Source organism: Macaca mulatta, chromosome 3 (genome assembly GCF_049350105.2).
Source record: "Macaca mulatta isolate MMU2019108-1 chromosome 3, T2T-MMU8v2.0, whole genome shotgun sequence".
Lineage (NCBI taxonomy): Eukaryota > Metazoa > Chordata > Mammalia > Primates > Cercopithecidae > Macaca > Macaca mulatta.
In genome coordinates, this window is record NC_133408.1 from 8,870,340 (window position 1) to 8,886,081 (window position 15,742).

Consider the following 15,742-nt stretch of genomic DNA (forward strand, 5'->3'; position numbering starts at 1 on the left):
AGGGTGTTTTTAGTCAGTTGACAAAGGGCTCTTATGAAAATTATCAATTTATTTATTGAGAATTGTTTTTCATAAAAAGTTGCAACATTTTAATTAGCCGGGCGTGGTAGCACATGCCTGTAATCCCAGCTACTCGGGAGGCTGAGGCAGGAGAATCACTGGAACCCAGGAGGTGGAGGTTGCAGTGAGCCAAGATTGTGCCACTGTACACCAGCCTGGGTGACAGAGCAAGACTCTGTCTCAAAAAAAAAAAAAAAAGTTGCAACATTTTATACAGTATCAAAATCATTCACTTGAAATATTTTTACTTTCTTTCTTTTTTTTGAGACGGAGTCTCGCTCTGTTGCCCAGGCTGGAGCGCAGTGGCACAATCTCGGCTCACTGCAAGCTCCACCTCCCGGCTTCACGCCATTCTCCTGCCTCAGCCTCCCGAGTAGCTGGGACTACAGGCACCCAACACCATGCCTGGCTAATTTTTTGTATTTTTCAGTAGAGATGGGGTTTCACCATGTTAGCCAGGATAGTCTTGATCTCCTGACCTTGTGATCCACCCCGCCTCAGCCTCCCAAAGTGCTGAGATTACAGGCGTGAGCCACCGTGCCTGGCCTTTACTTTCTTAATAATAATGATTACCACTTGTTTAGTGTTGATTATGTGCCTAGCATTGAGAGAGCTTTCTTTCTTAAGCATAATTCAATTTAATCCTCACCCGATTCAATTCAATCCTACACCTGATGGTGTAGACAGAGGAGATAATCAAACAATGGTTTAACTTGCATACTCACTAGTTAGAATAGATACAGGCCAACTCTTGCACTGACACCTTTGTGAACTGCTGAGCATCATTTAGAGGTTTTAAACATTTTTTATTTGTGTTTCCCAACACCAAATACGTGGTGTTTTTGCCAGTACCAACCAGTTATTCAACGCTGATACCAACTGGGTGTCCAACAGTTCAGTTCAATTCTGATGCTGACTGACTGAAGTTTGCGCACAGGTTTAAGGGCTGAGTCCCCAACACTGTCCTCACTTCAGATGCTGGTTGCAAGTATTGGGTCCTCAGATTACCTACACTCTGTCCGACATGGCTACAACGTTGGGGATTCCCACAACCCCCCTTTTAGGTTCAATAACTTGCTAGAACTCAGGAAAATGCTGTACTCTTATGATTACAGTTTATCGTTAAGCATGTGAACGAACAGCCAGATGAAGAGGTGCACAGGGCAAGGTCTGGGAGGATTCCAAGTACAGGAGCCTCCATCTCTTTTCGTTTGTTTGTTTGTTTTTTGAGATGGAGTCTCATGCTGTCGCCCAGTCTGGAGTGCAGTGGCGCCATCTCGGCTCACTGCAAGCTCCGCCTCCCGGGTTCACGCCACTCTCCTGCCTCAGCCTCCCGAGTAGTTGGGACTATAGGCGCCCGCCACCATGCTGGGTTAATTTCTCTTTGTATTTTTAGTAGAGACAGGGTTTCACCGTGTTAGCCAGGATGGTCTCGATCTCCTGACCTCGTGATCCACCCGCCTCGGCCTCCCAAAGTGCTGGGATTACAGACGTGAGCCACCGCGCCTGGCTGCCTCTGTCCCTTTAGCATTGGGGTGCACCACATTCCTCATGCCAATATGCCCACCAGCCTAGAAGCTGTCCTAACCCTGTCAGTGTATTTTATGGAGGTTTTGTTACATAGGCAGGATTGATTAAGTATCTGGCCATTGGGGATCAACTCAATTTCTAGCTCCTCTCCTCTCCTGAGAGGTTGGGAAATGGGGCTGAAAGTTCTGAGTGTCTAATCAAGACTCATTCTTTCTTGCAGTTAGCCCCCATCCTGAAGCTATCTAGGAACTCACCAACCCGTTGCCTTCTTAGAACAAGGGATGAGTCCATCACTTGGGTAATTCCAAGAGTTTTAGGAGCTCCATGCCAGAAATGAGAGACAAGGGCAAATGGATTTCTTACTATACTACAGTAATATTATCCCCATTTTGCAAATGTGTAACTAAGGCTCTTGGAGGATAAAGTGATCATTTCTAGGTTTCCAAGGAGTAAGTGGCAGATCTGATTTCCATACCTCACCTGGCTCTGCACCTGTGCTCATACTGAGCACTGCCCCCAGCCCGGGGCCCTGCCTGTGCCTTCTAGGCCCCACTCCTGCCCTCCCCAGCAGCACCCGTTCCCATTCCAGACAACACTCCCGTGCCGGGGCACCCAGAGCTCCTTTCCAAACTGGACTGAGCATCTTTTGGGCTGCACCAGCCTCTTTCCTGGAGTTCATCTTCTTGGGAAGATCTTATATGTGTTTCCCTGGGTCTAAAGGATGAACAGGAAGCACTGCTGAATGGAGTGTGGCCATGTGGATCGGGATATCCATGTGACTGTATGTGTCCCCTAGCCTACAGGACAGAATTGGGTTTGAGAAGAGAGGAGGGGTCAGGTCGAGGGGTCTCAAACTTCCATCTATTTTCTTGCATCAACCCTGCAAATATTTAGACCGCCTTCTCTTAACCATTTTGCAATACTGCCTCCATAATTACAAAATGCTTACTTTCCCTTCTACCTTGGGTACCAGTCCATCTTTTATGTGGTTAGAGCTTAGGTAATCCAAATCAAGTTTGTTTCTATTTAGTAAGACATTGGCATTTTAAAAACAAAGAAGTGACACAAGTAGAATTCTGTTAATGTTAAGGCCTTTTTTGTTTCTTTAGGATACCCTATCATAAAATATAGCTGGATCATGAAACGCAAAATCATATAGAAGTATATACCTTAGGCAAATTAGTTTATTGCAAGAAACAAGTATTAAAGAAATGATTTTCAATCAACATAGAGTGAAGTTCCGCCAGGGTTCAAAGGCAGGTAACATAGAAAATAAAAAGGCTCCTACAGTGACATGAAACTATCACCAACTACTAAATTTTTTTTTTTTTGAGACAAAGTCTTGCTCTGTTTCCCAGGTTGGAGTACAGTGGCCAGATCTCAGCTCACTGCAAACTCCACCTCCTGGGTTCCTGCCATTCTCCTGCCTCAGCCTCCCGAGTAGCTAGGACTACAAGCACCCGCCACCTCGCCCGGCTAGTTTTTTGTATTTTTTAGTAGAGACGGGGTTTCACCGTGTTCGCCAGGATAGTCTTGATCTCCTGACCTTGTGATCCGCCCGTCTAGGCCTCCCAAAGTGCTGGGATGACAGGCTTGAGCCACCGCGCCCGGCCCTAAAAATTTTTAGTACAGTTTTAGTTTGTTTTGCTACCAACTACTACATATTTGAGAAATGACCATTAGGAACACAAAAGTAAATAAGAGGTGCTCTTTAAAAAATCCATAAAATACTTCTGAAATGGTAAAAAAGAATAGGCACCCAAATGGCTGCAAAAAGAATCAGAGATCCGTGCGGGTTGAGGAGGCAGGGGAGGGTGGTTGAGGAGGCAGGGGAGGGTGGTTGAGCTTTTATTCTCCTGGTCTTTAGGTCTGTTGGGTTTTCGCTGACCTGGTGTGGAGGATGGCAGTGCCATCATGCTGCATGCTGAGCGAATCCCTTTGGTATGTGATCACTCTCGTGGTGGTGGTCTGAGGAGCTCATACGTCATCGGTCTCTTAATGTGGGGCAGCTGGGAGAAACTTAGGTTCCCTGCTTCGTGCCTTTCACCCTCTTTCCTCTAGTCCTCATGCTTCTTGTTCATCAAGGCTCCTTGGTGGCACCCGCTTGTCTTTGCATGAATCAGCTCTCTCTTTCCTCTAGGTATATCCACACGCCTCACTGGGCACCTCCACTAACTGCCTGCTCTCAGGACTGACCGGTTCATATCTGTGTGAAACAGATCTGTTTCCCATCTCATCCTCGAGGATTGGGACTGTGTTGCCTCTGGAATCTCTATCTATTCCCTTCCCTGTCATTTTATCCTTAATGCATCCTGAGTGCTCAAAACATCCCCATAAGAAACAAGAGACTCAAACAGTTGCTTGTTAAGTTTATGTCTTAGTTGGTTACAGACTGAGTGTCTGTTGTAACTTCTATGGTGTTGGCTGTGGTCTTGGATATCCAAGGGTGTTGATTCGATTTTTGGAATCCCAGGGAGGCTGGCAGGGCATGATGTGAAGTGAGAATTCAGTTGCTCCTGGAAAGGGCTCTGGGAATCCCATGGAGGCATCTGGTGGAGGTTTCTTGGTTATCCTTCAGTTTCCAAACCCATTTTGAGGGTAGGATTCGGGTTTTAGATCATGTCTCATAGGTGAATGGAAATAATATGTCTCTGTGTTGGGATGAAGTTGGTTTCCTTTGAAATGCCCTGTTTGAGTCTCCTTTTATCACTGGCTAGAAAAGTTTTAACGACGATCTCAGTAATCCGATTATACAGGGCAAAGTGTATGTCAGTAATCTATTGTCACAAAAATGCTGTGTAACAAACTCCCCAAATTTCAGTGACTTCAAGCAGTAAGCACTTATTCAGCCATGAGCCTGTGGGCTGGCCATTCTGGTTGGCCCTGGCTAGCGGCTGGTCTAGTTGCTTCCCTCCCATGTCTGGGGTTTTGGTTGTCTATGGGATGATCAAAGGTAGTCTTGGTGGGGTGATTGGGGTGGATGACTCTGCCCCAGGTACTTCTCATCCTCCCGCATGCATCTGGCCACGTTCCTATGCTGGTGGAAAGTTACAGAAAAGCAAAGGGGAACACGTCCTGCCTCCTGAGGCTTCAGCTAGGACCTGACATGCTTGTCTTTCTGCTACATCCTGTTGACTGAAGCAGATCATATGGGCAGTCCAAAAATAAGGGTTGGGAAGTAATTCTACCTCTTTAGTGGGAAGAATCACAAAGTTATGTAGCAAAAAGCATGGATACAGGAGGAGTTGAGTGTCGGAACCATCTTGGTACTCATCCATTGTGACAGTGAAACAAGCTATTTACCCTCTGTCTTCTCCGTGCCTCTAGAACACTTACAGGGTGTTTCGATGACCTGTATGTGTAATAAACTACCCCAAATCCTAGCAGCTTAGTACAACAACCCATTTATTATTGGTCACAATTCTGTGGGCTGACTGGACTCAGCTGGAAACTGCCTCCCTGATGTTGGCAGGGGCCGTAGTCATCTGAGAGATGGTTCTCTGGACTGTCCAGGACAGCCCCCTCCCAGACCTGGCATTGGTGCTGGCTGCCCCGCTGGGCACCCGGTCCTCTGCCATGTGCTGTGCTGCTGAGGGTATGGGGACTTGGTTTCAGGAGGCAGGAAGGGGAAGCCCCCACTTCCATAGAGGCCTGGGCCTGGGACTCCTGAAGCCTTTCCTCTGCTGTGTTCTCCAGGTCAGACGCAACCACAGGTCAGCCTGGGTTTGAGGGGAGGGAGACGAGCTTCAGCCCCTGCTGTGAGCGGCAGCATGTGCGTGCAAGCAGGGAGGAACTGTGCGGAGTGAACTCACCCAGAGAGCATGCCCAGACATACGGAAATAACCATGTGCTCCCCAGAGCAGGGTCGTGCAGTGGGCAGCCCTCCCTTTGTCAGGACGGCTTGCAGATGCTCCCCTTCCTGACTGCATGACCCCAGGAGCAGAGTGGTGTTTTCCTGGGGCACCTGCTGCTCTTAGGATAAGGGGAGTTGAGGATTCCTGTGCTCCCAGAAACCTTCAACCAGACCCCATCCTCTCCCAGCCTCTTCTCCCACGAGAGCACCAGGAGCCTGGGTCACCTTCATCTGCTTCCTGGTTCAATTTCAGGACTGCACTTCACTCCCTCTGCACTTTCAGTAACTCTCATCCCCCAGAGGGACTTACTTTAGGCCTGGGGGGAAAAGTACCTATTTTCCAAGACCTAGAAATTTGGTTATAGAAAAAAAAATGCCTAAGGTTCCCAGCATGTCATCTTCCTGAAAGAATCTTGGGAGGCCTCCAGGGAGACGTTACGGGAGGACAGACGTGGAGCACGCAGATCTGGAGGTTGACACTCTCCACGAGAGGCGATTGGGTTGGAATGGGTGTGTCTGCACCGTGAGACGTCAGAAAGGGCAGATGTGAATGTGGGGAGGACTCCTGTGAACGCTTCACTTGTCACTAGAGTAATGTGCTTAGTAGCAAATTTGAAAGACAACTTTTGAAAATGTCTCTAGTTCTGTAATCATAGTATTTTTATTTTGCATTTGTTACGGCAAAGAGCCATTATAAAGAAGAAAACAAACAAAAAATACAGGTGATAAAAAGCAAGTGATGGCTTCTACAAATGTAAACTAAAAAAGGCCTTTTTAGTATCAAAAAGACAACTGATGGCTTGGCTGAGATCTGCAGAGCACCAGAGACTGGCTGGGGACCAGTTACAGGAGGCTGGAGCCTGGAAGGAGGGGCCCCATGGTGGAAGAGGTCACCCTAGAATCCAGCCGCAGTCAGAACCGTAACCAAGAGCCCAGGGAGGCTGGGCAGCAGGTGTTGGTGGTGGGAAGGTGAGGGGAAGAGATACCCCCTCTCCTCTCACCCCTGCTCTCCAGATGGGGCCATGTCAACCAACCCTGACAGGTGGCCAGGAGGCAAGGCGCCTGCTGAGCCCATCTGTAGAGGTCAGCCCTAGGGCCTGGGACAGCAAAGGAGGCTGGAGACTGGCTTGGTGGAAGCGGAGGGGCACAGACAACGGTCAGAACAAGCTGCTTTATAATTCGAATGAGGGAGTATATTGGATTAAGTATTTATTTCTGGAAAATTCCTGGATTATAGGCATCTTTAAATTTAATTTATTTAAGGCATGTTTTAAAATGTCCCTTCAAAATATGGGTTGATACCTGCTAATTAAGTCAAACCAAAATGTTTTTGGGCTCTGGAGTCAGATAGGCTAATCTGATTTGAGGTTTGGTTCTGTCGCTTATTAACCAGGTGATCCTGGACATATCAGTAACCTTTATGAGTCTTGACATCCGCAGCTGGACAGTGGGAATGACAACTCTCAGAGTCGTGGTCAGAATGAAATGAGAAAATGTGTGTGGAGCCGTTAGCACTCAAGGAACTGGCACTGAAGTACTCAATGAACGGGAGCTGTGCCGTTTACTAAGAACTTAATATCAAAGCTGAAAAGGATGTGCAGACCGCCTGAGTTTTGGTGGGATTTCAAAGTCCTGTTTTCTCAGTATGATAGAGAAGTATGTCCTGTTTTAATCTCATGTCTTCCTTTAATGGATCTCTCATTAGATCCTGCCCATGTGGAACGATATGTGAATATTGCATGTGATGTGGGTCAGGTTGAGCTAGATTCTTCTGGCCTGTCAGACTAGGGTTCTTTTGGGCTCATTTTAAGTGATTTTCCCAAAGGAAGGGAGGTGAGTTATCTAGTTACCTCATGGACCACACATACCTAGAGGATGCCTTTAGGCAAACATGCTTAATGCAAAGCTGTGATTCTTCTGCCATTGGTGAATTGTGTCTAGTCCTGCTAGAACATAAAACACAGAAATGCAGTTGTTTATTATTATTTATGTTGTTCCTTTTGTCTTCTAGCCGTCAGGTTCTGAACAGCTGGTAGATGGGCTGGCTTATTGAAGGACATGATTCAGACTGTCCCGGACCCAGCAGCTCATATCAAGGTAAGTCCTGTCTTGGCCGGGAAGCCAGCTCTGCCTTCCTCTGCGCCTAGATTTTCATGGATAGCAGCCCACATATCAGTTAATTAGGGGTCAGCCAACACAGCCCAGGAGCTAAGAAAATGGTTTTTACTTTTTTAAATGGTTGAAAAATCAAAAGAAGCATATTTCATAACATGTGTAAATTACATGAAATTTACATTTCAGTGTCCATAAAGAAAGCTTTATTGGAACACAGCCCCATGCATTCATTTCCATATCATCTGTGGCTGCCTTCACTCCATAATGGCACAGTTGAGTAGATTTGACAAAGACCATATGGCCTGCCAGCTGAAAATATTTACTGTCTGGACCTTTTCAGAAAAAAATTTGCTGAGTTAATCTATGAAATCACATCCAAATTCTTCTAACTCCTATGTTAATTCCGTCTCCTTTATACTTGCCTGGGGTTAGCGAGGAGGAGACAAGAGGGTGAATGGTTGGATTTCCGATACTGGAATGTTGTTTTATCTGGGCTCGCTGACACTTCAGCGCTCCATCACCTCACAGCTGCCTTGGCTGCTTTCTGACCTGCACTTCCTGAGGCTCTGGAGGTGAGAAGGTGAAGAAGTGAGACTTGTGCCAAGGGAGGTCCCTGAGAGGACTCTGACCATTTATTTTGACACTACACATACCTGTGGGTAATAGCTACAGGGAGGAAATGAGATGGTAGTTTTCATATACTTGACACAAATAAAGACTGCAGAAAAAATTAGGGCTTAAGCTACCTTATCCAAACAGGCTGTCTACACCTGTGCTGGTTAGTTCAACTCTATCTATGCTGGCCAAAGTAATTGACTGCACGGCCAGTTCTTCATTTTCCGCATGCTAATTCATTTTCCCTAAGCGGTGTGGTTGGTTTTACTAATTTATATTCCTTGCCTAAAACGTTAATTGAAAATGGGAAGGGCTTATAATTGAAAGGAAAGTTTGTGGTATTGAAAAATGTATCTTTTTGAATAAAATATAAAAAGCCTTTCAAAATCCCATGCGTACAATTACACGTGGACGTACACACATTTTAAAACAATACATTTGACAAGGCATTCTGGACCATGTGCAGCTCACATGTGTACACATTTACTTTCTTTGAAAATGGAATTGGAAGTAATACGAGTTTCCGTGCATTCCTTGAGCTTTGTGGGTGCTCCTGCAGTTTCAGAGGTTGCGGTAACTCTCGGGATGTTGAGGATTCTAAATTTTGCCCAAGGCCATAGAGGAGCAGATGCTCATGGGGACAGTATAATTTGATTTCTGTGTGATGTTTTGTTGGGCTATGACGGTTGTGTTTATAAAAAAAAAATGCAAGTGGCAAATCTCTCGTGGATGTGATAAGGTTTCTCCAGAAGTGCTGGGAACATATTTGATCAGTGTGTCTATGCTACACATGTAAAGTGGGAGAAAGACTTTCTTGAATTTTTAGGGTCTGCTGACCATGAAGCTGCATAATGCAAAGGAAAGCTCACGGGGAAGTTGAGACAATAAATATCTTCTATAGTTCAGAATGTGAGGGATGGCGACTAAAATTCATTTCATTGGCATTCCACACCACCCCTCCAGGCAACCAGAAGGAAATGATGAAGTCAGCAAGAAAGTATTGCAGGTTTTAAAAAGCTAATTCATAAAGCTGAAACAATCCCATACAAACCTGAAAACACCATCTTTGAAAATGTGTGTTGGTAGAAACGTTCTGTATTTGATTTCAGGAATGAACTGTGATTTCGGCTCTGCTTTATCTTATTATCATCATATTGGTTGATCATATTGGTTGATGTCAGTATATAATATCATCATATTGGTTGATGTCAATATATAAAATATAATTTTGAGAAACCATAAGTCTGAGAGTTTTTTAAAAATAAATTTCAGGCCAGGCGCGGTGGCTCACGCCTGTAATCCCAGCACTTTAGGGGGCTGAGGCAGGCAGATCACTAGGTCAGGAGATCGAGACCATCCTGGCTAATACGGTGAAACCCCGTCTCTACTGAAAATATAAAAAATTAGCAGGGTGCGGTGGCGGGCGCCTGTAGTCCCAGCTATTCGGGAGGCTGAGGCAGGAGAATGGCGTGAACCCGGGAGGCAGAGCTTGCAGTGAGCCGAGATTGTGCCACTGCGGTCCGGCCTGGGCGAAGGAGCTAGACTTCCGTCTCAAAAAAATATAAATAAATAAATTTCAACTCACATGGCTTCTGTGTGTTTGGAGAGATGAACTGGCAATAAGAAGTGTGGTTACTAATAGCTGATACTGGCTGCGAGGTGGAATTATGTTAAAGATGTTTATTTCCTTTATATACCTATCAAAATTTCACTTATTAGAATTTGAATAATTATTTTTGTAATTCTTTTTTTGCATATGAATTTGGGATTCTTGACAACAAAGTTGGTGGGTTGATTTTCTTCCACCGATTCATTAAAATGCCTGATGTGGGAGTTTTTGAAGTAAAATTTCATATGCGAGACGTTTCTGGCTTTGGGCTGAGAAATGCTGCTATGATTTCTGGGAAGGAAGTTCTTATAAATGGCACATGAATGGTTCCTCTTGATGTATTAACGTATATAGTGGAAGATTTTGTTTTTGGTTCATTGCTACTAAAATATTTTTGTTATCTGAGAAGGACTTGAGTTTTCCACAGAAGTGGCTTAACACTGCAGATGTGATTCTTGTGAAGACTCTGAGTGTCATCACAGCCCTGTCCGTAGGCTGTCCTGGAGGAGAGGAACATTCCTTTCATCTTAGAGAAATTCACTCTGCACAATTTATGACGACTCTTTTCTGCCAGAACAAATAGCTTTTACCCTTTTATACGTTTAAGGAGCTGGAAACAATAAAAAAGGAAGGGTGGTTGAAAACTATGGAATATTTAATATTCTTGATTTAAATAGTGCAAGAATTGTGGCAATTCATTTGCAAACAAAATGAGCAGAATGTTTATTTTAGCTGCTTCTCTGTCGGTGATAATAGTAATTGTCACTAAACATATTTTGATTTCCCTTTCTTTGCAGGCTGTCCCAGGTACCTTTATTTTTTTAATTTCTATTTATTTTTTTAAGACATGGTCTCGCTCTGTTGCCTAGGCTGGAGTGCAATGGTATGATTATGGCTCACTGCAGCCTCTGCCTCCCAGGCTCAAGCGATCTTCCTGCCTCAATCTTCTGAGTAGCTGGGACTACAGGTGTGCGCTGCTACACCCAGCTAATTTTTAATTTTTTTTGTAGAGACAAGGTCTCACTATTTTGCCCAGGCTGGTCTCAAACTCCTTGCCTCAAGCAGTGCTCCCACCTCAGCCTCCCAAAATGCTGGGATTACAGGCATGACCAAGTACTTTTTTTAATTACAGAAATTACACTAACTAACGTATCATGCAGATCTACTCTTAGCATGTTAGGTGTGTGTGAAGATACAACTCTGTGAAGGGGTAGAGTTGTTACAACCAAAGATCTGCTGGGTGATTATCTTCAGATCCTCAGCAGACAAAAAAAAAAAAAAAAAAAAAGCAAATCCATTTTCTTAGGATCTATAAATATTTTTGTCATTAATTCTATTTCTGATAAAGCTTTTTTAAATTCACATGATTGCATTTCCTAAAAAGGGTTCTGTCTCTGTAATATTTTCATTTACAAACATTTGCTGAAGAGGACTAACTAATTCCCTTTGTTGTTCACCAGCTACTCATGTAAAATAATACACATTTTGGAGCTGATGGAATGAGGACTGGACTGAGAGGGGAACCATCTGTATATTAGTTCTGCTCCGTGGGGCACCAGCTGTGAATCCTAGAGATGCTGGTCATGAAAATTCTCCGAGCTTTGCGTTCTTATCCAGTTGCATGTCACGGATAAGAACACATTCTGGCTCAGTTCAAATTCTGCTCTGACGTTTACTAACTTGGTGATTTTGTACGAGTTCCTTAGTTTCTTTGTGCCTTGGCCTTGTTTTACATGAAACAGAAGCATCTGTTTTGCAGGGTTAGTGCGAGATAAAATGAGTTAGTACATTTAGACCCCACTGAGTACTAAACAATTGTGAACTATCACTTTGATCTATAAAATGAGGGTGGCATACCCATCTTAAAGATAAAATGTCATCCTGTCTCTAATACCCATGGAGCAACATGGGTATGTTTTATAAAACACTGAGTGGAGTGAAAAATACAGAAAACAGAACACTCTCTATAGCATGTGCCACTTACATACATAAAAAAGTTACACACTCCTCAAGCAACATCATAGGCTTTTTCCAGGATACATACATACCTAACACATATGGATCACATTGGAGTGGGCGCTTGCCTATGTGGCACATGCTGGCTTGTTGCTTTGAGAAGTGGTTAGGGGATAAGGGAAAAAATAATCATATGCAAATAAAACAAGTTAATAACAGTGATGTTTTTATGTGGCACAGTGGGTCCTCCATGCTGGTAGGAGCATGAGTTTGTACAAGCACTTTTGTGTTGGCTTGGTGTTACCTAGTAAAGCTGAAGATGTGCCTAGCCTGTGATCCAGCAGTCTTACCCTGGATCTGTATTCTGTTGTATCTGAGCACCAGGAGGTGTGTATGAGCAAAAAACAGAACAACCCAAATGTCCATCTACAGAAAAGTGGATAATAAACCTATTGTACTCCACCAATGGAGTATTATACAGCAGTGAAAAATAAACTCCAAGTGTGTCTCTGTGGCCATGTGTCAATGTGAATGGTTCTCATATGTGAGTAGAAAAAGTTGCAGATTATATACAATGTGATTCCACAAATTAAGACTAAAAAGAGGCAAAATTAAAAAGCATATTATTCAGAGAAAAGTGATATGTGTTGAAAAGAAAAACAAGGACAAAATAAACACTTAACTCTGCATTGGAATTACCTTGTCGGGGAGGGGAGAGTTTTGGGGGAAGGTCACAAGGGGCATCTGAGGTCCTGGTGCTGACTGTCAGGGACTAGGGAGTGCTTGCAAAGGTGTTGCTTCTTATTCTTTAAATTGCACAAATAGATTACATATCCTGTTTTGTGCGTGCTATTTGCAATAAAAGTGCTAAAAGAAGAGAGGAAAAATTAGATGGCTCATAGTGAAGTCATTCTTGAGAGGAAGGTACTTTCTAATTGTAAAACTCGTTGTACTTTAGCAAATCATCACATTAGAGATCACTTGATCTGATCCTGTTCTAACTGCAAGGAAAGGTGGGAGCTATTGCTGGTCAAGTGACTTCCTTGAAGCTCAGGCTGTGCCTGTACCAAAGCTGGGCATGGGCCATTTCCAAGTTGAGTGTGCCCTCCTGCCTTGGCTTTGTGAGTTTTTCCACCACACCCTTTTGCAATGAGGAATGATTTGGAGATTGTTTCTGACTTGGGCTTGTTTATTCGTTCAACAAACATTTAGCAAACCCTCCACGTACCCACACCAGGGAGAGAAGGAATCAAAAAGACACACCGTCTGCCACCCCAGGCATGGGCCACCTGTTCTCAAACACTTCGGGCACTGTGAAGCTGCTAGCGAGGCCCAGGAGCTGCTGCTGGGGTCTGGGCGGGATCTCATGGGGGCTTCCTGTAGTCCGCACCTTCACCTGCTCCGCTGACTCACCCATCACCCCGTGTCCAACTGACAGCACCTGTATTCAGCAGCCGCTGCTTCTGCCTGTAGATTTCCTGGCAGAGGATCTTCCTGGGGTCACACCTTGCTGTCTCTTCCAGGTGAAGCAGGCAGGTGACCTTTGAGGGTGCTTGATGAGGCTGGGGATTCATAGGTCCACTCACCTGTAGCAGGCGAGTACCGATGCCTGAAGCTGGACCCTCCATTGACACATCCTCTGTCCTCCAGCTCTTGAAGGGTGTCCAGGCTCAATTCAGCTGAGCTAATTGCTAGATACTGCTCCCTAAGGTTTTTATGTGAGGATCAGGCACCAACAATGGATCACAGGGTAAACAAAGTCACTGTTCAGGTTTCTAGTTGCTGTTCACATGTGGGGAAGGACTAAAAAACCAGCTTACCCAGGATTTGTTTCTAATTAGGATTTTCACCCCTTGGGTTCCTTTTCCCTTTAGCTTTTATACTTTTGCTCATTTTTATAAGTCTGCTGGGGCCAGAGGATCTCAGTTTGAAGCTCGGCTCCACCTGTTACTAGCTGCCTCAGTTTCCTCAGCTGTAAAATGGGAATGAAATAGTGCATCTACCCCATGGAATCGTGAGGAATAAATTAGCTAATGCATTTAGAGCATTCAGAGTGGTGCCTGACACACAGTGAGACTTATTATCACATCACATTACATATTGTCAATATAATAATGTATACACCACATTAATTATATAACATATTAATATTTTTAAACAATGTAGCATATTGTTAACCTATAATGTTGTGTACTAGCATACTGTTACATGTAGCAGTGGAAGGAGAAAAGTAAGAAGGGGAAATCTTACAGAAAAAATTAAATTGACCCAGGGTCAGTACTTCCCAAGAAGTGAACTGAAGCACTTCTTTCCCACATGCTTCCACGGCTGCCGCTCTGGAAGTAACGCTAAGTATTTCTGACCATAAAAGATGCTAAACTTAAACTCTGTCTGTTTTATAGACGGAAGAGTCTGAAACAGTTTCAGAAGCAGCAGCGTTCTGTGCGAGGTCACTGCGAAGCCTGAGAGCCCAGCAGATGAGCCGAGCTCTTTTCAATAACACGAAGCAGATGCAGAAAGCGCCCAAATCTGCCTCGTGAGGAAGGGATTAGGCGATGTCTCAGGGCTGGTGGTGATTTATCCCATCGCTATGACGAAGGGTGGATTTCACTACAGAGCCCCCACCTGGCTGACAAAAGACTCATTGAGTTGTAAGCATTTCTCACAGTGTGCAAATCTGATTTATAGTCACTGTGCTCCACAGGAAGGTGGAAAGGTTATCCTTTTGAGAATATACTCAAAAGAGACAGAGTTCCCCCCACCCCACCCCAAAGTCTGTCTTCTATGAAGCTGATGTAAGTCTTTGATATGCTGCCTATTTTTTCTCAATAAATCAGCTTTGATCAGTTTCCAACCAGGTTAGCACATCCCGATGAGCCCTGTGACTTTGTGGCCGTGTATAGCTGCTTTTTCTTTTCTTGTACTTTCATTTTTCTGCAGGATGATGGCATATTAAAATTTCTATAATGAGTATGACTTTTATAATCAGAAAAATAATATTGCTTTAAAATATCAAGATATTTAATATGGCATAATGATAGAGACCCTGCCTACAGATTTCTTCATGTGAGTGGTCTTGAGCTGGATTGTACCTTCTGTTTCTCCTTCTTGCTGGGTTCTTGCACCCCTTAGGGTCGCCATGCTGGGCACCCTCCAGGGCCAGATTCTGATGCGAGCTCAGTCCCTGTAGCCTTTGGAGCGGTGTTCAGCGTGTGTGCAGCGGGGTTTAGTGAAGTGTTCCCCAGACATGCTTCACCATCCCCCTAATCTGGCGATTCCTCGTTAAGATTCAGTGAGGCTGACATTCAATGGGGGACACCAGCTTAATCAGGAAGTGTAGGTGGGGGTCGGAGGAGTTTCCAAATCACTTCCCGGGAGAATGGGTAGAAGTTGTGCATGGTTAGTCTAGACCCCCCTGTGGGGCAGTTTCCCTGAGGAGTTTGTTAAAATGCAGATTCCTGGTATCTAACCTAAAGCTTCTTCTCCAGTAAGTTTGGGTTGGAGCCCAGGGTGCTGCAGTTTAAACACCTGAAGTGTTTCTGCATACCTCGCTCAGATAATTGATAATTATCAACAATTAACCTAGCCTTAGGTAATCGACAAATATTTGTAAAAGGAACCATTTTGTTTGTTTGTTTGTTTCTTCATTGAAGGCTGTTGTCTTTTGCATGGCTGCTGTGAATATCCTAGTCACACCTCTAAGGTTTAGAGAACATTATTTGGACTTGGGTTTCAAAACATCAGCAAGTCTGTTTGGCTCCACTACTTGGTGTCATAGAGCCCAGAAGGAGAAGTGACACTTGTCACTTCTTCCACCTTATAGGAAATTAACTTAGGAATCTGAGTCAATAATTTTTCTTAGGGTTAGCCCCCAGCAGTTGAGTATTTTAGAGACATCAGCAAGGTTGACATCACTGTCTCTGACTTAGCCCTGTCTCTGCAATTGGGGGTTGAGGATCATTATCCTCGTTGTAGGACTCAATGTGGGGCCACTGTTGTGGGGG

General features: G+C 44.4%; 1 protein-coding gene across 3 annotated transcripts in view; it reads left to right on the top strand.

Annotated features, from left to right (window-relative positions):
• Positions 1-15,742, top strand: part of ERG (ETS transcription factor ERG) — a 284,991-nt gene that overhangs the window by 77,482 nt on the left and 191,767 nt on the right. For all 3 annotated transcript variants that reach the window (XM_028845324.2, XM_028845325.2, XM_028845326.2), the window contains exon 3: positions 7,455-7,540. In XM_028845324.2, the coding sequence (XP_028701157.1) occupies positions 7,502-7,540 (39 nt within the window). In that variant the 5' untranslated portion in view covers positions 7,455-7,501. The remainder of the gene's footprint in view (positions 1-7,454; positions 7,541-15,742) is intronic.